This window comes from Oreochromis aureus, linkage group 8 (assembly GCF_013358895.1).
Source record: "Oreochromis aureus strain Israel breed Guangdong linkage group 8, ZZ_aureus, whole genome shotgun sequence".
Lineage (NCBI taxonomy): Eukaryota > Metazoa > Chordata > Actinopteri > Cichliformes > Cichlidae > Oreochromis > Oreochromis aureus.
Window position 1 is genome coordinate 15353862 of NC_052949.1, and position 23175 is coordinate 15377036.

General features: G+C 39.8%; 1 protein-coding gene across 2 annotated transcripts in view; it reads left to right on the forward strand.

Annotated features, from left to right (window-relative positions):
- Positions 1-23175, forward strand: part of nrg3b (neuregulin 3b) — a 202194-nt gene that overhangs the window by 96873 nt on the left and 82146 nt on the right. For both annotated transcript variants that reach the window (XM_039616169.1, XM_039616170.1), the window contains exon 2: positions 5466-5601. In XM_039616169.1, coding sequence (XP_039472103.1) covers positions 5466-5601 — 136 coding nt within the window. The remainder of the gene's footprint in view (positions 1-5465; positions 5602-23175) is intronic.

A 23175-nucleotide genomic window follows, 5' to 3' on the forward strand; every position in this document is an offset into this window, starting at 1 on the left:
ACAGACTTTTTCAGGGTTAATCCTTTGAATGTCAAGGAATGGCAACGCAGTAAACATAACATCGGAAAAATCAAACACAGATTATCACTTTCTTGTTTTGATACAACAAGAAACCCTGTAATCCCTTTATTAACTTGCTCTTGTTTCCAGCCTGACATGTGCTCATTCAGAAGTCCCTGAGTTGTGCTTGCTATGCTGCAGATTTTTTTTAAACCAATTCTTGCCTGTCAAGGATGATGAAATGGAAACCCATAAGAAATTGACAGCGTGTACCGCTCAAGGACGAACATATCTGAAGATGACTTGTTTCCTGATTTGGACAAGGGGGCTAAGAGAGTAGATGTAATCCTTAAAGACTTAAGCACATAGGTTTTTTTTTGTTAGTTTATTTGTTTTTTGTTAGGCAGTTGTAGAATGACGGGTGAGACATTTTTCATTGTATTTTAAAGAAACGGACAACGTGTTGAAATGTTTGCGTTCACTGCCGCATCTTATAGGTTTGGATGAATCACTGCAGCCCACACAAAATTTTGAAAATCAGCTATTATGGAAATCTTTTTGCCATCATATGTTTAATTTTAGGAGCTTATGTCAGCCTCTCCCCTTCTGGGTGTGAAACTGGCACATTGTCTATATAATAGTATACAGAAGGTGCTGTTGAAAGCTTTTTCTCTTGGAGGATAAATAAAATAAAAATGTATGTGTGTATATATTATATATATGTGACCTTGTGTTGTTCACATCCTACTATTCTGCTCCGTCACCAACATGTGATTCAAGAATTCAATTCAATTCAATTCAGTTTTATTTATATAGCGCCAAATCACAACAACAGTCACCTCAAGGTGCTTTATATTGTAAGACAAGATGATAAGATGACCTTTATTAGTCCCACAGGTGGGAAATTTGTTTTGTTATAGCAAAAGTGCAAAGTTATGTAGCAGAAATTAGAAAACACTGGAATGCAATAAAATACAATAAAATAAAATAAAATACTATATACAATAGAATAAAATAGAATAGAATAATATATACAATAGAATAAAATACAAATACAAATACTATATACAACTGAGTAGGAAAATACAAAAATACAACTTCGTCAGAAGAAGAATTGCACATATAGCAGTCTTATTGCACATGTGTGGGTTTGTGTGTTTGATCAGCTGCAAAAGTCTTTATTGTGGAGTCTGACAGCAGTGGGGAGGAAAGACCTGCGAAATCTCTCCGTCCCACACCGTGGGTGCCGCAGTCTCCCACTGAAGGAGCTGCTCAGTGCTGTCACAGTCTCATGCATGGGGTGGGAGATGTTGTCCAACAGGGATGACAGCTTAGCCGCCATTCTCCTGTCACTCACCACCTCCACTGGGTTCAGAGGGCATCCCAGAACAGAGCTGGCCCTTCGGATCAGCCTGTTCAGTCTCTTCCTGTCCCCAGCAGAGATGCTGCCTCCCCAGCAGACCACACCATAGAAGATGGCTGAGGCCACCACAGAGTCATAGAAGGTCTTCAGGAGTGTGCCCTCCACTCCAAACGACCTGAGTCTCCGCAGCAGGTACAGCCTGCTCTGCCCTTTCCTGTAGAGGGCGTCTGAGTTATGAGTCCAGTCCAGTTTGTTGTTCAGATGAACACCAAGGTACCTGTAGCTGTCCACAGTCTCAATGTCCATACCTTGGATGTTCAGTGGTTGCAGTGGAGGATGCTTGTGCCTGCGGAAGTCTACCACCAGCTCCTTGGTTTTACTAGTGTTGATCTGGAGGTAGTTCAGCTGGCACCAGTCCACAAAGTCTTGAGTCAGTCCTCTGTACTCCTTGTCGTCCCCATCAGTGATGAGTCCGACTATTGCAGAGTCATCAGAGAACTTCTGCAGGAAGCACTGGGTGGAGTTGTGGGAGAAGTCTGCAGTGTAGATGGTGAAGAGGAACGGAGCCAGAACCGCTCCCTGTGGGGCCCCGTGCACTGCAGACGACCCTGTCCGACACACAGCCCTGAGTCCTCACATACTGTGGTTGGTCGGTGAGGTAGTCCAAAATCCAGGTAGTGAGGTGATGGTCCACTCCAGAGTTCTCCAGCTTGTCCTTCAGAACCGAGGGAAGAATAGTGTTGAAGGCACTGGAGAAATCAAAGAACATGATTCTCACAGTGCTTCCAGTGGTCTCCAGGTGCGCGAGGGAACGATGTAGGAGGTGAATGATGGCATCATCCGCTCCAATGCCAGGTTGGTAGACAAACTGAAGTGGGTCCAGTGATGAGCTCACAAGGCGCCGAAGCTGAGCCAGGACCAACCGCTCCAGGGTCTTCATCAGGTGGGATGTCAGAGCCACCGGCCTGTAGCTGTTGAGGTCCTTGGGGCGTGAAGTCTTTGGCACTGGAACAACACAGGAGGTTTTCCAGAGCTGTGGGACTCTCCCCAGCCTCAGGCTCAGGTTGAAGAGGTGCTCCATTACCCCACACAGTTGGTCCGCGCAGGACCTGACGACCCTCGAGCTGATGCCATCTGGACCCGCTGCCTTCTTGCCATTAATCCTCCTCAGTTCCCTCCTAACCTGGGTGGTTGAGAGAGACAGGCTGGAGCCTTGTGTTGATTGTGTATTGGAGGTGGTGTGAAGTGTCTGAGGTGTCAGAGGTGGAACAGCAACAGTGGGGGTGGGTGAGTCTGCACCCAATCTTGGAGACTGCCTCATGGCTGAATCAAATCTGTTGAAGAAATGATTCAGTTCATTTGCCCACCTCACATCCCTCCCAGGCAGAGAGTTCTGATGTTTGTGGCCTGAGATGGTTCTGAGGCCTCTCCAGACTTCACCAACGTTATTTTGCTGAAGCTGGTTCTCCATCAGCTGTCCTTCCCATTCCTTATCAGTCCCCTCAGCTTTCTCTGCACCCTTTTCAACTCCTCCTTGTCTCTGGATTTGAAGGCCCTCCTCTTCTGCTTGAGGACAGCTTTAATTTCTGGGGTAATCCATATTGTACGGTAGACCCTGTAACAATACATACAGAGAAAGCCCAACAATCAAATGAGCCCCTGTGAGCAAGCACTTGGCGACAGTGGGAAGGAAAAACTCCCTTTTAACAGGAAGAAACCTCCAGCAGAACCAGGCTCAGGGAGGGGCGGGGCCATCTGCTGCGACCAGTTGGGGTGAGAGAAGGAAGACAGGATAAAGACATGCTGTGGAAGAGAGACAGAGATTAATAATAAGTAAGATTCAATGCTGAGAGGTCTATTAACACATAGTGAATGAAAAAGGTGACTGAAAAGGAAAAACTCAATGCATCATGGGAGTCCCCCAGCAGCCTATGCCTATGGCAGCATAACTAAGGGAGGATTCAGGGTCACCTGATCCAGCCCTAACTATATGCTTTAGCAAAAAGGAAAGTTTTAAGCCTAATCTTAAAAGTAGAGATGCTGTCTGTCTCCCGAATCCAAACTGGAAGCTGGAAGCAGTGCTATATTTGAGCCACTTTTCATGCAGGAAATGATAAACTAATGATATATCAGGAAAAGCTTGCTGTACAGACTGCTTCGCATAAAATACAATGGCAACTTTGAAGAATAAAGTTTTTGAATTTTTTCCAGCACAGATCGGATTCCTTGTGTTGCAGGTACTTGGAGGTGTTTGGTATCTGGATGACCTTGGCTTTCTAATGTAAATATATCAACGGTTAGCCTTACAGCACAAAATCAATTTCCTCTTTAGCTGGAACCCTCTGCCTCACATGCTTAGAGCTGAACCACTGACCTGGCATAGTGGGTGTTGTCTTTGAATATCAATCGTGGTACTTCTCACGTGTAGTCACTGGCTGCTGCTTTCTGAATAAAATATCCAGGAGGCTTTAAAAGCCGTGACAATTATTGCGAGGGATGTGCATACCACAGGGGGACGTTGTGTTCTATTTTCTATTAATAAAGTTACATCTTTGAATAGATAACCTTTTAATGATTCACTCTGGGAGTTTGTGGAATTAATAATACAACATATAATCCCTGTGTCTTTTAAAGCCTAGAGAGTGAAAGAGTCAGCTTTGGTTTGATGCCTACTTTTGTAGAGTAAAAAAAATGTTCATGTTTTACTTTTCTACTGTGTTTGTATCCACCTTAGAAGAGACCAGTGGTATTTTTTTTGCTACTAAAGAGTCTACATTTAAACCGCCACAATAATTAGTTTAAATAATGTCTTCCAAAGTTTTAGACATAGAAGAGTCTCGGGTAGCCTCAGGAGCAACACATATCTCCTTGTGTTCTCTCTGATCTCTCATCAGCTCTTGGGTCTTACATCAAGAGCCCCAGATTTATCAATCAATAGCCATAAACAAAACATCGATTGAACTGGACACTGGGGCACAACAAACAGATTATCAAGTTTTTAGCCCTCTGTGTGCGCATGGTGACTAGAGGCACAGCAGTAAAAATGCCACTTGCCAGCCAAAGCGTGCCGTGTACAGAGGATCAGGCATGAAAGATGTGGGAGCTTCATACAAAAGGAATTACAATTACCAGAACATGGTGTTAAAAAGGTGTGGCTGTGCACCACATAAATGGATGAAAGCAGAATCAGATGAGTAATCCAATTGTATTGGCAAGGTATTGGGGTATAATACCAGTCAATCCAATTGCCAGTGCTTGAACACGGAGCGAGAGCTCCTCTGTGATCATTTCTGTGTCATTGTGCACACATGTGTGCTTGGGTAATTCCGATAGAGTGTTTGGACAAATTTTGCACGTGGTTGCATGCGTTTGTACATAACAGTTGCGGTGCTGACATGTCTGACAGCTGTGCATATTTCACAGGGTGGAGAACCCTGCATTGCGGTGCTCGTACACAGCAGCCATGCTCTTTATGTGAGAGCAGCTCAGGGTCAGACTAGAAGAAGAAAATCAAAGTTGCCTCACCAAGCCCATCACTCTGTGTTGTGTCTCTGGGTAGCGCAGTGCTAACGCATTCACATCTCTCTGCCTTACCTCGTTAATATATTCCCGGGTTTTTCAGCTGTGTTTACTAAAGCAGCAGAAAGGGAATTTCACTTAGAAGTTGTGGTTAAACGGCTTCATTTGAAACAATAAAAGCAAGCAGAATACATGGTATTTAATAATGATGCGAGCACATACACCAAAAACAGTGCAAGTGTGTTATTTCAGTCATCATTACTTTCCTCTCTTTGTCTCTTCAAGCTGAAAACACCAATTTTAATCAGTCCTTAATAAAACACAATCATTCCCTGGGCTATCTTGCTTTTAGCCCACTGAGATTCGCAAGGGAGCGAGGAATGAAATCTTCTCTTCCAATCTAACAAGAGTGGTTGTTTCATTACAAATAAGTAAATCGCTGCTGAATGACATTTGCCGCTTCACATGAAAGAAGTTTAGAAAAATGTTCCTGTTGATTTAAGTTGCTAAAGAATGAGGGGATTTTTTTAATATACAAAACTGTTCAATTTGAATAAATTGGTTTCCTCTTGTCTCTCTCCAGCACTGGCCCCAACACATCCCAGCCTTCGTTCAGAGGTCTTCAAGCCATGTGTGGAAGACAAGGACCTAGCCTTTTGTCTGAACGAGGGAGAGTGTTCGATCATTGAAACGGTGGCTGGGGTTCACAGACACTGCAGGTGAGTGTGAAGGCTGCACCGTGTTTCTGTGTGGCATTTTGTTTCTGTCTCCTCACTGAATCGCTCTCTTTGTCCCCCACAATCCATCACCAATTCAATCACTAGTCTCGACTCGTTTTCACTCAGTCCAACTAAATTACTTCTGGAAGTGATGAAACACATGAAACGGGAAGATCAATGTGCAAATGCACATTAAATTTAGATCTGTTATCACCTGAACCACTACAAGAGGGATCGGATATACTTTAGCTGAACCAGATGCTGATTCTCTGAAAAAAAGTTGCAGATTCAACCACGGAGCAGTGAACGTGACGAAACCATGGTCTTCACTTTGCTCTGACAAAAGTAGTAATAATGATAGCAATCTTATAAAATGCCTTTCTCCTTCCGTATTAAGCTTGGAAAAAAAATTTTGTCTGACATGGCCCTTGAGTCTGCACCACATTTTAATGGTAAGTGTTAAGAAGGAGCTCTTGTTATATCCTTCTTTGATCTCACTTGAAAGAAATGGATTTTTTCCTTGATTTTTCTTTTTTGCCTTTCTTTTGTGACATGATCATCTTTCCTGTATTCCTTTTGTTTTACTCTGCCTGGCACTCACACTGTGACTGCCCAAGAGAATAAATAAAGGTAACTCCAGCAAGTACACCCTTGACACATCATGTAATCAGCCAGGAATAAGTAAACTGCTGTCAATTAACTCAATTAAACTTATTGAGGAAATCAATGCAGCCCCAGGGTGTTTTTAATGCCTTTGACATTACAAATTATTCGCCTGCATCAGAAAGCATCTACTGTGTGTCTCTCTCATGCAGTTTAATTAATTTGCTTCATATTTGTGATAGATAAAAAGTATCACTTATTTATACAGTACTGTGCAGAAGTCTTGAGCCACCTCTTTGTGTCTATTTCCACAGGTGAAGCAATTTATTGAACTATCTGCACACACGCACATGCAAAACAGAGTTTCTACAGTTCTAACAAACTTGAATGCCAGTATTTGGTATGACCACCTTTATTTTCCAACAAAGCTCTCTTAGGCGAGCTTTCTTGTAATTTCTTTAAGTAGGCTTCAGGAATTATTCTCGAGGCTTCTTGAAGGACATTCCACTCCTCTTGTAAGAAGAAGCCATCGACAGTGAAAGCTTTCCATTGCATGGTGGATCAAAATCTGACGGTGCTTTTCTGCATTCATAACTCCAATTTGAAAAAATGCTCAAAACTATTGACTAAAATGCAACTCCAGATGGCTGCACCTACCTCTCTCCTGACATCCTCCATGCTTGTTGACCACGGTTTGGATTTAGCAGTCTGTAAGACCTGTTGCCTCTGATTTTCAGTGCAGTTCTTTTGTAACGTGCCATATCTTGTGACTTTCAAGACGCTGCTCACTTGCTTTTAGAGCTGCCATTTCTTTTGTCCTGAAGTTTCCTAAATCTTTTAAAGGACTTACTCCACATAGTGTTGAGATATGCCAAGTTTTTAGCTAACAGCTGTCTGGGAATCACCTTATTGATGCAAAAACACCATTTTATGCCTGCCAAAGTGTGTTATCTTTGCCATTTTGAAATTGGGACAAATTGTGTGTTTTTGTGGCAGGCTCCTATTAACAAAGTGCCAAAAGTTACAATTTACAATTGGTTCTTTGTTGTCTATTATATACAGAACGCTGGTTCATCCTTGGAGTTAAGTACCTTTTCTCTGCCTGAATGATTAGCAGTTTAGTTTAAGTGATTTAACAAATGAACAAAAACCTGAAAATGGTCAAAGAACAAACTCTGAAAGATCTTTAGAAAGCCTGGAGAATTATTGCTCTAGTCCACTTTAAACTATTACAAGAAAGTCTGGCTCCTTGGAAGCTAAATATAAAGAATTGACTGGTGTTCTCAAAACAGAACATACAACGTTTTACGAGAAAAAAAAAGAAACTGAAAGTCTAAATATTCTTTTCTGTGCTTTAAATATCTGCAAAGCCCAAACTTACTTGTTTAGTTCAGCTGTGCCAAAGGAGAGCCTCTGGCAATCAATATCTACCTAGAGGGAAAAAAGTTGTAACAAGATTTCCATAGGACCCAGAGAAATCTTGTTAAGGCACAGGTGAACCTGCAGAAGCCCTCCATCACTCTCCCCACAGCTTCTGTGTGGATATCCTGTCACATTCTGCTTCTCGCTGCGCCTCGCACCCATCTGACCTGCAAATCTGGTGAAGGCTGTGTTGAGCTGGAATAGGCAGCTGTCTATCCCCGTTTCATAGGCAGAACCTCCTTCAGTGAGGGCCTAACATTTATTTGGGTTTTTGGTTTTTAGAATGTACATGTAAGGAAATTTCACAGAGAACTGAGTTAGAGAGTCAAGGTGCTGAATTAAAAAATCTCATTAGTACTCCTGCTTTAGTTAAAAGGTTTTCCATAAATTAGAAAAAAAGTGAATATTGATAACATTTTGTTAAAACATTAAACAGCTACAGAATTTGACGAATTTGCAAATTTCTATAGCTACATCAGGTTTTAGCAAATATTTTCAATGTATTGTAAAATATAACATATGATGTTATATGTTCGTAGGAAATGGCTAGAAAGTGTTTAAATGTAAAATTATTCCTATATCAGAATATACTGGCAGTTTGGTTGATAGTGTAATTATAAGTTGTGCTAACTTAAAAAAAAGTATACAGCTGATGCTGGGAATTATTTAATGATGCAAGCTCAATGCAGTGTGTGTTTCATGTCATATTATTGTGGCAGCCACAACAATTTCGAGCATGTCACCTGTGTGACAGCATCAAGACACCCTGAAGACTTGTTGCAACTACACTCTGGGCTATAATTAGCGACAGCTGAATGATGAATATAGGACTCAGGAATGACTGGAGGGCCTGACCTAGAGACACTGTCTGGTAATTTCTCTTGAGCTGAGAGCCTGTTGTGTGAAAGAATGATTACAGGTTTGTGAGTACTTTTATTGAAAGGTTGTTTTTTTCCAGAGAGAAGTCCAAGCAGTAAGTCAGAAAAAAATATGATCATTTCACTCACAAAAAAAAAAAAAAAAAATCACTGCCAAGTGGGTTGTGTTTTAATGACATTGCTACTAGGAGGGGAGTCCAAGTGGGCTTCTGATCTAAGACAGAAATTACATCAAAGCTTGTAGGAAGTCATTTGGAATAAATGAAAACTCCCATTCTTCATTAAAGCTGCATAAGGTGATTTCTGAACTCTTGGGGGGTCACAACAAGTCCAAAGCAGCACGGTGGCATAAAGACAAAATTCGCAAGTTGTAGTTGAAATCAGATGTTTTTAAATGCATTTTAAGAAAAGTGAATTCAATTTTTAACTTATAATGATACAGAACGTTACACAAAATACAGCAAATGTGTGTTTAAATATTCACAGCAGGAACATCCCATTGTTTGTGACAACAAATGTTAATCCAAAATTTACTAATACTTTCTTTCCTGTTTAATGCACAGATTCTTCAGATTCCGTGTGACTGCTTTTATGGCTTGTTAAGTTATTTGTTTACGTTTGATCTTCTACTCAGCCATTTCATACTGAAGATGTAGTGTACAATAAGCTTGTGTGAGCTTGTTTGCTGAAAATGGTGGCCCGCAGTTTTATTTTTTGAGGATTAAACCATAAAAACCAGCTGAAAGCTAAAAAACACAAACAAACAAAGACACATAAAGATGCTGCTATTCCATCATTTTCTTCTTATAGTCTATACGGAGTTATCTTCTTGCCTTCTTCCTGTCAGAGATATGGTTCATGAAAGTAAATTCGGACGTTGTCCATCCCTATTGCAGAAAACAAGAAAAAGAGATAAATAAAATATGAGGCTGGCGTTTCACAGTCAGGTTTAAGGTGCTGGAGATGCTGCTGCTGATCGATCAGCCCTTCAAGGAAGGTCAGATCAGTGTCCTGATCTGAGAACTGTGACCTCTCCCACTAAAATACAGAAAAAGGAAAGGTTTAAAGATCGCTGCCTTGTTTGATGTCATGCTTTCTTCCAGACCTCCAGGGCCTCAGAGCCAGTTGGATATTTTCCTACATGTGACAGCTAAAGATGTCAGAATCATCTCTAAACATTTGAATTATTGTAGGAAAACACCGTTTTCAACTTAGGAATCAATTTATTTTGTTATGAAACATTTCCTCTGCTCTCCTCCTCCTAGCCCCTTCTCCCACCACTCTCTGCCGGATGTTCATGTTTGCCAATGCTAATAAGGCTCCCAAAATAAACATGCAAATGCGAGTTTAAGACCTACTTCCACATCAGTGCCGTGCCTTTTGTACAATAAATGTACAAGAATTCAAAAGTCTTGTGAGGCTCAACACATGACAGCCTAGTCACATTCAGGATTATCACAGAAGAGATAAAAAAAAAAAAATCATAGCGTGTTGTTGGAATTTAAGCATTTTAAAAACCAAGTCACTACTTCTATAGACAGACCTTACAAAAGGTTTTCTTCTTTTATTTGTAGAAGATGGCAAAAGAATTTCTCACAGATCAAACCAGAACATGTTTGGCATTTACTGTGACATGCCTAATATGTTGTAGGCCCACCACTGGAAAAGTTGTGACGGCCAGGACAGAGCGCAGGACCTCTGGGTACGGTGTCTGGCACTGGGTTCTTGGCAGCTGATGCTTTGGATCCTGTGGACTGTAGGTTGGGACCTTCATGAATGTGGCTGCAGGGCATCTCATGAATGCTTAATTATGTTGAGATTTGGAAATTTTGAAAGCTGGATCAAATCTTTGAACTCTTTATTGTTTTGAACTCATTTTCCCAGGTCAGTTTTTGGGGCGTGGCTGGTGCATTGTCCTGCTATGTCAGTGGCATTATGACGGGGATGTGGAGGTGTAAAACTGACATCCACATGAGTTCCAGGGCACAGAATTTCCCTGCAGAACAATTCATTGAGTATGATCAATGTTACTCACTTCAGCTGTCAGCGATTTTAATGTTGCTGATAGATCAGCGGCCCTTTTCTCCTAAGGGGACCAAAAATTTTACTTGGTTTAGTGGCGCAGGCAAATGACAAGTATACTGAAGTAGGTATCTTTTCTTCTAGATGGGATGAAGCTTTAAAACATTTATAAAATGTGATTTGAGTTAAGTTAAAATATGCTTACTTCTCACAGTTCCTGAATTCAAACTCCAACAATGGTAAATGGTATGTGTTGTCCTGCAGTCACATTAGGGAAAACAGCAGCTGGAAAACAATGGCATAAAAAAGTTATTGCATTCATGTACAATGAACTTGTAAACTTTATCCTTTGAAATTAAGAAACTGAAATCCTGTAGTTCCTGTAAATTAACCACAAATGAGGTAGGCACTTTTCACGTTGCTTTCATATAGGCATATAACCAGACTACAATCAGTTGGCAACCAGCTGAATCAAATCCCCAACTCCAAAGAAATGTGTCTCAGACAAGTTGCACAATCTAACTCAGATTGATTATAATGTGTTCAGTCTGTGTTTAAACTGGACTGCAGTTATTTGTGAACTTTGCCAATCACTGTTCTGGGGCAGGTTTACTGTGGCCGTGAGATGTCAAACACACTGCAACTTAGAAAAAGACCAGTGAATAAAAAAACTGCCTCAAAGCCGCACAAAACAAATTGGAGGTTGAATGAAACACAACAGTAGAGTTCAGCTGCGGAGGTGACACGCTAACAGTAAACCTGTACCTACTGTATTATTTAAATCGTGTGATTAAATCACATATTACCTTCGATCCTTTTCCCCCCTCACAACACTAAAGAATCCTCCGCTTCTTTCAAGCACATCTCAAAACACTTTCCTTTTGTGTTCTTTTGCAGCTTTTTTCTATTTGCTGGTGTTTTTTTTAGTTGCATTACATTTGACCTCTCAGGGCCACCATACAGATTGCCTCCTACTGGGTGATTTGGACACTTGACTTGACTTTCATTTGCAAGGTTGCCCAGAAGTTGATGGGTGTTGCTATACAACGTTTGGGTAACCAGTTGGTTATCACAACCACTTGTAGTTGGTTGCTGAATGCAAGAAATTTCATATAAACACCAGACAGCCACATTTTTTCCCAGTCTTAACGAGCTTCCCATCTCCCTTGCAACCTTTTTATTTATTTATTTTTTTACAATAGTGTGACTACCAAATGAGTTGAAAAAGATTTATGCAGTGTTTGTTTGTTTCATAGGAACTTGTTTCATACATTTAGCATTTAACATGAATTGCCACATGAAAACGATAACACACTTTTTTTAACCATGAGATGTCAAGCTCACTAAGTGCACAAAGGTAGAAAGCATATATATTCTGTAACAAAAAAAGAACGTTGTGTAAAAAAGGAGGAGGAATACATTATCAAGAGGTGTAGCAGAGATGGCTGTCATATGCAATCATGTCATCTTTTTCTTAGTGCTATATTCAGCACCACAGCAGTTGGGCAGTTAGTGGTGTAGGTCTTAGAATAAAACTGCACCTTAAGTACTGTGCTAGAGTATAGGATGACCATGAGAATGATAGTACATAATCCAGTGATCCAATAAGAGATGTTGCAGTGGAAGAATTCAGTGTTACATAGGCCCTACTGCAGACTTTTGGGATACTTAGGCTATGCCAGTGCAGGATGGACTTGCCAGAGCCTGACAGTTACTTCAACAAACCACACTCCATGAATAATGGTGCATGCTAACTGTTCTGGGTTGTGTAACACTCACAACACAGAGTCACAAGCATATACAGTTATGACTGAAAACTTGGAAGCACTTTCTCTCTCTTCTCCTCGCTCAGAGAGAGTTTGTTTGGTTGGAGGGCATTGCGGAATATATTAGTTGCAATGAAAATGCAATGCAGTTCTCTGGCCACCACCTGCAGCACTGTGTCATAGTTTGGTAACACACAGCAATAGGAATAATATTCAGGATGCTGTGCATGCTTTGGGCATGAAATACAGCAAGCATGGATTCCGGGCTGCTGTATGTGGACTTGCATGCAGTACATCAGCTTTTTCAGACCAGTATTCTTTCTGCTGCGTTCTTGTCCCATGCGTCGAAACCAATTTCTTTTCTGGATAGAAGGTTTTGCTTGCAGATTTCAGTAGCAGCAATAGTCGATGTTCACTGAAAGAAAAAAAAATTGCTCCCTCTCAAAAGAATGATTCCTAACTTGTATGGGCATTGTTTCAACAGCACATTACACAGAGGCTGGCTTGTGTTGCACAGATGATGCAAAGCTACTGCAAGTTAGCTTTATAGTTGAAACAGAATGAAGAGTAACATGAGAGTAAATATATAAATGGTTTGCATTGTTGTTATTGTTCCAGTTACATATATATATTCTAATAGGTCATTTAAACAATGGCTGTTTACCAGTGTAATTTCTCCAGTTAATTTAATATAGTAAAATTATTTCTATTGAGTATATAGTGGATTTAAATTGGTAACATCTCCAGACAGAGTCTAAGACATTAATGTGATGGAAAGGCTTAAATGCATACATTTCAGCAGTTCAGATTTGTTGTGAATTCTATGTTTAGTTAAAGTCAAGGAAATTCAGTTTGGATGTCAGACACTGAAAAGGCAAAAAGCTGTTAATTGCTGCTTTTAATAATGATGATCAAGAGGGGAAAAAAATCAGACTGCAGCCCACGTCTGTATGTTTTACCACGCCTTTCAGTATTAGTACGTATTTAATGGTGTCGCTTTTATTCTCCTCAGCTTGGACAATGAAGTCACTATCCCCTGTGCATGTGTGTGTCTCTGTGTGTGTGTGTGTGTCTTTGTGCTTGAGCGTGCGCTTTAAAAGCCTGGCAAGGAAAGGTAGCTCGTGTCTACTATTACCATGGTAACTTCTTGCCTCATTAGTGTGAAGCCAGAAGCTGAAAAAAATAATTGTTGACTCACTTATAGTGAGACTGCAATGGCAGCTAAATTCAAATGCTCTATTGTTTGCATTCTACTTTCTGCACTGATTCTGACTGATCAGACATTAAAATAATTGCCCCCTAATGGTATGAATGACTGCTGTCGTAAATAATTCATGAAAAATTTGCACATTTGATTGCTTCATCCAAAGCTGTGCTGGCATAAGGCATTAGATCATATTTAAAAGAACATTGATTTGTTTTATGTCTGTTCCTTCAAACCCCATCTGTGCAGACAGAGAACTATTTGCAGCTTTTAAAGCTAGAATTTCATAAAAGATGTGTTCGGTGTGTTTGTGTGTGTTCATGCTGAATGTTCATCTATACTGATATAACGAAGAACAGCAAGTCTCACAAATGAAATGCATTTCTTTGTTCCTGATGAGTAAGAAAGCTGTTTCTACTGGTAGTTTCTCTGTAGGGCTAAGCTTAAGGATAGGCTGAGACTGTCTGCTGTCTCCATGAGCCTGTTTATTTTTTTTCCTTCCAGGACCCGGGGGACGCTGACAGCAGTATTAGCAGAATCTGATATGACAAAATGAATCATATAAATGAAGACCACAGTCTCTTAACTTTCCCTTCCTGTTTTTCCTCTTCTCGTCTTCCTTTTTCTATGGGGAGCCAGTTCAGCGATTAAATTGTCACTGCACCGTCAGACCTTGACAGGCTGCACTAATCCACGATGCTGCCATTCCTTTGCTGATCCATCCTGCTAGGGAGGACGTACTCCAGGCTTAAAGCCAATGGGCCATGTCCCCCCCCTTACACCTACCACCACCACCCACCCCTAGCAGCTGTATGAAAGCAGCCACACATGGGAGCAGACTTACCTGTTGGCAACAGTTCCTGACAGGGCCATCACTTGGCCTCGGATCTCAGCTCAATTGGCACATCAGGTTTCTGATTCAAACAGGCCGTCCCTTCTGAGTTTCAGAGTCAAACTGTCAGGTAGAAAAACTGTAATTCGGCTCTGTGTTTATCAGTACGCTCCCAGGCCACCCAACTCTGAAATGAGCTACGGACCACATTTAGTGTGATCACAAAGCCTGTAAAGATATTTTAAAAACAGTACACTGATCGATCTTCTCTAAAAGGTCACATCAAACTAAACTCACTAAAGGATCATTGCTGGTAAAGAGACGTTTTCAGCATCAAAGAAGGCACATTAGTTCAGGAGACGTCGAAATTTGTCTCCTATAGTCAGACTGTTAAAATACAATTATACTGTAATGAGGAAGGACATACAGCTGTATTGACCCAAACTATGGGACATGCTATAAACCATTGAAAATGCAGGGTTTCTTGCCATGCCAACATAATCTTTTTGCACTCCACGTTTCTCTTCCTTTGTCCGCTCCCCAAAATTATAACCAAGCTGGGATCCAGGCTCCATTACAGATGCAAAAGTACCAAGTAGTCACAATCTCAAAATAGGAATAACCTTGGAAGTCATGCAGCGCTGCCCAAGAACATAACCTTGAAACAGAGACTGGCCAGATTTCTGCCAGGTATGTTTTGTACTTTTTATGAGCAGTGTTGTGAACCTGTAGACTTGATTCTCATGCCAGCTAGCTTGATTCCTGGGTAAACTGACAAAGGGCAGTAAAACTAGTTTAGACCAGTATCGCCTGACTACAAAACTTTATTTAGTGTCATTTCTCTGCACATGTTCAATTGTGAGGAATTGGATTATAAAGCACACAGAACATGAGTACTGAACAGCAACGCTTGGCAACACTAATAAATTCTCATCTATTAACTGAAAGTATATTTAGACTTCCCATGTGTTATATCTCCTCCATATCTGACCAGGAAGAAATACAGTTTCTGTTTCTCATTATCTCATAATAAGGGATATTTTTTCCAAAACATTTGGCTTCGACTCCAAGTCAGACATTAGTCATTCTACATATATCCTATTACTAATAGATGACTAATTTTTCCACCCTTGCATTCGTCTTGCTTCTTTCAGCATTATATTTTAAATTATGCAGGCCCATCACAAACGCTGCAGATAAAAGACTCACATGTCCATGTTCAGCTAACAAAGACTTGTGTGTTTTTCCATATAAAAGACTAATGAGCATGGGACAGACATGCTGTTAAGATAATTCACGAAGGCTGGAGTCAGTTACAGCTTTCACAAAACGTTAATCTATATTTGCTGTTTTACATATTCAGCTCAGTTTAAAGATTAATTAACTTGCTTTTTAGATTTCACATTTGCAAGCAGTATATGTTTTTTAGTTTAATATAGTATTCGAGGACTGATTTTGAACTGAAGCAATAAAGATATGACGCTATATGAATTTCATTAACTCTGCATATATATCCTTGGTGTTTGTTTTTATGGTTTTGCACTTAATAGGTAAATATTTTCGTCATCAGTAAGTCAGAAATGTACATTTTTCAGCAGTGATGATTTGATTTCTGAGGGTTATTTAAATTCAGAAAACTGCTGTTCAGTAGGAAAGAATGAGACAAACCAAGTTGAATTAACCAAACTGGGACTGTCTTAAGCAAATAAAGATAAGATGAAGAAGACAAATAAAAGTGTTTACTTTCTTGCAGGAAGGCGTAAAAATGAGTAGCTGAGAGATATGTCTGTTTGCTAACATAACAGGTAAATGTGATATGCCACAATTTTCTGATATTGAGTGGAAAAATATATATATTTCATTGTTTTACTTGAACATTAAGCTGAATGTCTCATAATTCTTTGACACATAGGCTTACTTGCATTACTGTGATAATTTCATTGATTATGTATCTGCACTTTTATGGTAAATTAACATAAATATGGTTTCTCATATGTGTGAGAAACATACCTTAGAGGTCTGCATTTCAAAATGCAAAGCAGTCATTAACCATCAGCTGCTGAAAGCTTTTAACCAAATGGTAACACGTGTCTCCAGGGTAGCAGAGAAGAGGAATCCAAAGTAACAAGGCTTTAGTGTGTGACTCATCAGGTGTGAGGAGTCTTCTTCTATGTAATAGCTACAGTTTACCATATATAGTAAATGAACATCTACAAGAGCCGCTGGTGGCGTGTGTTTAAGTGAAGTGTATTGGTTTGTGGTACTGATTCCCCCAAGGGAAGCACAGTCCAGTATCAGTGACCTGCCACCTGCACTGCTTAATGTTAAATTTCATCACACAGTAATCAAGCAAGTTTTTATTACAGTGTTTATGTGCTTTCATTCAAGCAGCTAGCTGTTAGTTTGGTAGCACAGCAGAGTAGAATAACGAGTTTGGAAGTTGTTGGGCATTTCTTTGAAAAGAAATCTTGGTGGAATTACTTTTTTTTGGCTAAAATGGTTCTTCTCTTGGAACTTTTGAGGCGAGAACAAATTTCATGTTGACTTTAAGACGTCTTACCCGCGGACAATGCATAAATGCACGCCGTCCTTCAAAATAATAAAAAAGCTAATATATTAGAAATATTTCTTTCAACTCACATCACTGTAGCTTTTCATTACTTGCAAACATGCATCTAAAAAAAAAGAAAGTCCACAATCATATTTGCAAAAGCTAAATTAGAAGCAAGAGGACAAAAAAAACAACAACCAACGCATACATCAACACAGCATCTCTCTCCACTCTCCCTTTCCCACATCAAATGCACCCTAAGACCTTTGATAAAGAAGCAATTACAGAGCATTTGATTGTAACCGCTGCAAAGAGACTGTATTGGATTTGAAGGCAGCAGTAGAGCTCTAGTTAGTTGCCTGCAGCTCTTTACTTGCAATTTCGACGTGAGCTCAGCTGGTGAAGGATAACAGCTGCTTCTCATTACTGATGTTTAGACTAAATGATTTTCAGCAGTGGACACAGCGTAGACTCGGTTTGGCTGCATCATCATGCTTGAGCACAGAAGATCGTTTGACAGCAGACTTTGATATCTCTGTAGCCATCGCATGCACATGGGGTCTTCTTGAAGGTTTCTGAAGGGCTGCCTAGGCTTCTGTGTATAATACTCTGTAATCAGGATATCAGGAAAAGCAATGGAAAGGGACATGTGTTATAATAACTACATGTAGATCTATAATATTTTAATAGGAGAACAGTGGGAGTATGCATGTAGTTCCCTTCCATCACGTGGGCATCAGATGATAGTTTGGGATTCAGGTGCATGCTAAACCTTGAAATACATTCATCAACTGTGCTAAGAATTGCCACCTGTACCCCAGCAGAGGGAGCTCCACTTATTTCATAATTATAGTTAGAAGAGACCTATTCTACTTTGTTTTTGGGGGGTGTCCTTATGTTGACATAGTAATATTTTCAAGTGCATATCCATAAAGTGTTGTATTTTTTTCCATTATATAAGGGTGAGGGGCCATCAAATAACATTAAGTTAAACAGCATAAAAATAACAAGCTTTTCTTTTCCCTCTATTATATTGATAAACACCACCTTCATTTTCCCTACAGTCTCCCTTGTGATTCACTTTTTTCCCTCCCTGTCACAAGTAAAGTACAGTCCTATTTGTAGCATCTTTATGGACTTTAACTGAGCTGCAACTTGCACATTTTATCCTCAGAAGGATGTCAAATAGGATAAGTACATCAGTCTGTTGGGAAACACAAGGCAGAGGACTGAGCAAACTGAGGAGGGGGAAAAAAAAGAAAAAGAAACCCAACGAGGTATTTTATCGTCAAATGATCTGACAATGTTTCTTTATTTTTCCTGATATATGCATGCTACATTTCCACGAGAGGATTTGCTTTGGTAGTGCACCACGAGAACCGTCCATGTTTATTGATAGAACACTCCTGAATTGAATTTGAATTTAATTAAGGAAAGTCGCACACGCAACGAGATGGAGAGCAAGAGAGAGAAAGAAATCCCATTGTTCCACCTTAACCTGTCTCAGCCTGAGATCAATTATCAAGCAACGGACTAGTTTAATACATGTTCTCCGCAAAACAACAAGCAAACTGGGGATGAAAATTATTTGTCGATACAAGATTGATGTTGACTAACAAAGCTAACGTGGAGAAGAGGAAGTAGCAGTTAAATAGCGACAAGACAAGATATGCAGGTTACTGTGTTCACATGTCTTTAATGTGTAATTTTTTGTAAATAGTTCAAGATAAAAAACCAAAATTTTGGCAGAAATCTAAGAAAAAACGTATAATTTAACCAGTTACATGAAAAAACAAGCTCTTGATTAGATTCTCTTACAGCAGATTTACATATTTCACACATTTTTAATAAATTACTTTACCTAAATTACTATATAATAACTATTGGAATTTAAAGAAGTTAGAGAAGGAAGCACAACTTATTTTAATGTGAACACTGTACTGCAACAACTTTTAAGGACAGGACTGAATGTAATACTGGTTGATATACGGGTAACATTTTTGAAATTGATTATGTGCAATTACCAATGTAAGTTAAAGATTTAATCTTACAACACCCAAGACTGCCGATTTCCGCACATCTGAAGAAGCCATAGTGAATTTTAATTAAACATATCAGTCTAAGCAATCGCAGCTCTTGTTAATGATTACTAGGGAGCCCATCACTGTATTTCATGTGTGTCATTACAAAGTACTCAACAGAAGAAGAGGTCTGTAGTAAGTTCATCAGCATGTCATCTAAAGTGTGATGTTTTTATGCTTCACTGTAATATTCATAGAGGACTTGTTTACAAAGTCGCTTACTCTAAAGTTAGGGTTGCTATATCTTCAATGTCCAGTCTACAATGATGGCAGTGGCGCTTATGCAACCTAGAATTTTTAGGCCTCCGTTTTACATCTGACAATGGTTGATTTTACCAGCTGTCACTAGCAGATTTTATCAAGTGTAGGTCATTAAGGTGCCATTAGCTTTGTGCATTAGGTGAAAACACTGTTGCTATCTCACTCATGTTATTACAGGGGGTCCAAATATGCACTTAATGCATACGCACAATATTATGCATAAAGACAGAGATTAACGCTATGTCCATATGAATGACATTCAGTGTTACATAAGATTTTTCTGTAACAATGCAGCACAGTTTGCAAAGTGTACTACCTTGCGTGGTAACATTTTATTTGAACAGTCAGTTATTCGTTTTAGCAGCTTGTGAGCACCAGAAACATTTAATATTGTTGACCGCAGTACATTTATATCGTGGTTAAAATGAAAGCACAACAGGCGGTAAAACAAGCTAAAGAGGGGTTTGAAAACAAGCTCGTAATAACAGCAACCTGCTTACTGTTAAGGCTGACATTTTGGGTGACATTGCATCAATAACTGGGATCAGAGAATATACTTGTATGCTTGTTGAGAGTGGGGAAATTCTGAGCTTGTCTTCATTGTTATAAAGAAGCTCAGAATTAATTCCAGGTCGCTTACCTGTTACAAACGATCTCTGATGAATGGAGATAGCAGTTAATGGTCCGTGTTCTGCTTGACCTCAGTACATAGTTATCAGCGAACTGAGGGATTGCCTTTGCCTCTCTGGGACTGCCCTGCACTGGTAATCTGTCAGTATGTTTTTGTTTTTTATTGGTGATTCTGTTACTTAAGCTTAACTTAGCATGTACTGTGCGGGATGCTTACTTTCATTCAATCAGTTACGCTAAAGTGCCTTTCATAGAGTGCATACTGAATTTCTATGAAAGAACTCAAAATAAAGTTACAATTTAGTATATGAATATTAGTTCAGTACAGTTTAAGGAGAATTCCCCCATTTCTTTGTTTTTGTAAAAGCCACATAAAGACCATAAGACCAATTTTTTTTGTCCTTGCTGAAAAGTTATCTTCAGCTGAAGCAGCTGTCTAAACTTGTGACAAGAAATGGGGTAATGTTGTCAAAGTCTGCATCTTTCAAACAGTTCAGTGGATGGAAACATTTTTTTCAGGAGAGCGTGACAGTGATTACATGTCTTGAAATGCCTTTGGGGTTTTTTAGATGTTGAAAAAATACCAACAAAGCTTCAACTCCATCAAGTGTGCCAGTCTGGTGCTTGTCACTGCAGTTCCTGTTAATCTCAGTGTAACTCAGTTCATGTAAGTTCCTGCCATATTATAATTAGATGTTGTCATTTTGTCAAAAAAAACCCCAAATCTTGTATAATATGATATTTTTTAAAAAGGCAGATAACAGGTTGGGTTTTTATGCGTCTCAGCTAAATCATATTCATACTTGTTTCTCAGTGCAATAATGGATTTAATGAGTTTTCCAGTAGTATGGTAAAAAGAAATCTATATACTCTATTTACATGTGCGTGTACGTGTGAGTGTGTTTTAAACTGAAAGTGATTAAAGAAAGCAGCAGGTAACTGTACCTGAAATACTTAATCAGAGTTGCAAAATGATGATGGTTACAAAGTAATAACAATTAGGCCATCTTGAGTAGTTGATTGTAAAGTAAGTACTGCAATACAGTCCCTCTCTGTTTCGCATGCGCAGACACACGCGTAGAGTCGACTTACTTAATTTGCATTGTAGATCATGATAGAGAAAAGTAAGTTTTGCAGGAAAGCATGAGATAAAAACCACACACTCAGATACTAAACTGAAACAACTGTCTGCAAGCGATAAAAAATAGATCAGAAATCTTGCCCGACTGAATACCAAGTTTGTAATGAAATTTGATAACAGAAAAATAGAAAATAATTGATTACAATTCACCTTGAAATTACTAGGTGAATTTTAAACCATATTCCATCCTGCTATTCAAGGCCATGTGGATACCTCTTTAAGACACTACAGCTTTCCTGGCCACGCCCCATGGCTTACCTGTAAAGCACCTGTGCTGAGTTAGATACAGGGTGTGTCAATCTAAAATGTGTTGACCTGTGAGTGAAAGATTGTTGTACGTCTCTGAGTATTTAGTCCAACTTACAGATTCCATCCTCAGATGGTTGAATAGATGTGACATCTTTTCAAAAGTGCAGAGGTCCACCCTTTTCACATCCAGGGTGTATTACAGTCCGCCTGTGTGGTTGGATGCCTTAGTGCACCCATTGCCCCTACACTATCATCTACACATTCCTTTATTCACTGTCCTAAAGCAAGTTCTCTGTCGGGTCCATGCTAAATAAATGACAATGATCTGGTGAAGGGAACACTTCAAGCCTACAGGTGCTAGGCTGAACTATCCACAAGTCTCAGGCACAGGTCTCCTGGCTTGCCTACTGGTACCACAGGGCAGTGTTCACCACCTGGTGTTCAGTTCACCAGACATGCCCCAGAAGGCTACAGTGCAGACCATCCTGCAGTTTTGCAGTCCCAGCTGGAAGCCAAATGAGGCTGCTCTGTGCCCTGTTCGGATCAGAGTACATCAGGTCCTCTCACACTATTAGGAAAACCGACTAACTTTTCATCTGCTTCAACCCTGGTGTTTTGAGGAGAACAGGCATTTGCATTCTCGAGTGTTCCCATTCTGTCTGGAGTCTGGGCTCATTCAACCCAAGGTGTAGCCACCTCATGGGAATTAGGGAAGGGAGCTTCCCTCTTGGCCATTTGTGCAGCTTCAACGAAGTTTTCTGAGTCCATTTTTTTCCGATTTCCTGACTTAATGTGGCAGGCCAGCCTCTTGTTTGCAAGTGCTGGGTGTGTCTCAGCAGTAGACAGCCGGGTGTTATTTCCTTGGTCAGTTTAGCATCTTGCAAGTGGGTCTCTCAGCTTGGCCATCACAAGAGCCAAGGGCACTGACCTGGAAATATGTACATTAAATAATTCATTTATTTACTTTTTAATGGACTGGGATATCAGGCTGCAATATCTCAGTTCAAAGTATCTTTAATAGTTAACCCATAACTATGGAATATGGAACTCAGAGAACTAAGGCTACATTGTAACAGTTCCATTTAGCCATTTATGCTTCTAGGAGGCAATCATTTCAGCTGCCTATTGGTTATATTAACTTAAACACTGGGTTGCTTTGAAATTCAAATGTTTATTTATTTTTTGATTCTGATGCGGCTCAGGCTCTAAGCTGAAATACGCTGAAGACAAAAACCAGCATATTATTGATTTCAATATCCTAGAAACTGTCATAAGTGTGAACAGAAGGCTAAACTTTCTAATTGATGTCCCAAGCTACTTAATCGCTACTTGTGTGAGAGAGCAGAGACCTGGGAAAGAGTACGACAGAGAGGGAGACAGAGAGAGAGAGAGAGGAAGATTAGAGTGTCTTGACAAGGAAAGCCTTTCAAGTTTGTAGGTTTGAAGTGCTAATCACATGCAAATGTGTGCAAATGAGTGTGCACCCACCCTATAAAACTCTCGCTGAATACTTGAAGCTGAGCAAAATTCTGGGCTGGTGTTTGTCTATAAATAGTGAAAGTTTGGGCAAGTTTGAGTGTTTTTAACACAGTAGTTGTCCAAATCACCAGAAACCAAATAAGACTGTACAGGACTCTACGAGAACATGTGTAGCATGAGGAAACACCAAAATGTTTGTGTGATCAATATTTATTTCACATTTAACAGTGAAATATCAAGTGCTTTAAAAAAATGCTTTTATGAATTTAATTAATAGCAGCCCAGCTAACAGAATCAAAGTCTTAATTAATGCTGAGTTATGATGATAATCTGTGCGTACGAAACCCAAAATGTTTACTTAAGTTTCGGCTCGATAGGCCCGAACGTAATTACACAAAACATAGGCTTTATAATTCAGCAAAACTTTGAAGAGGGAACAGTTTTCCACCATGTGG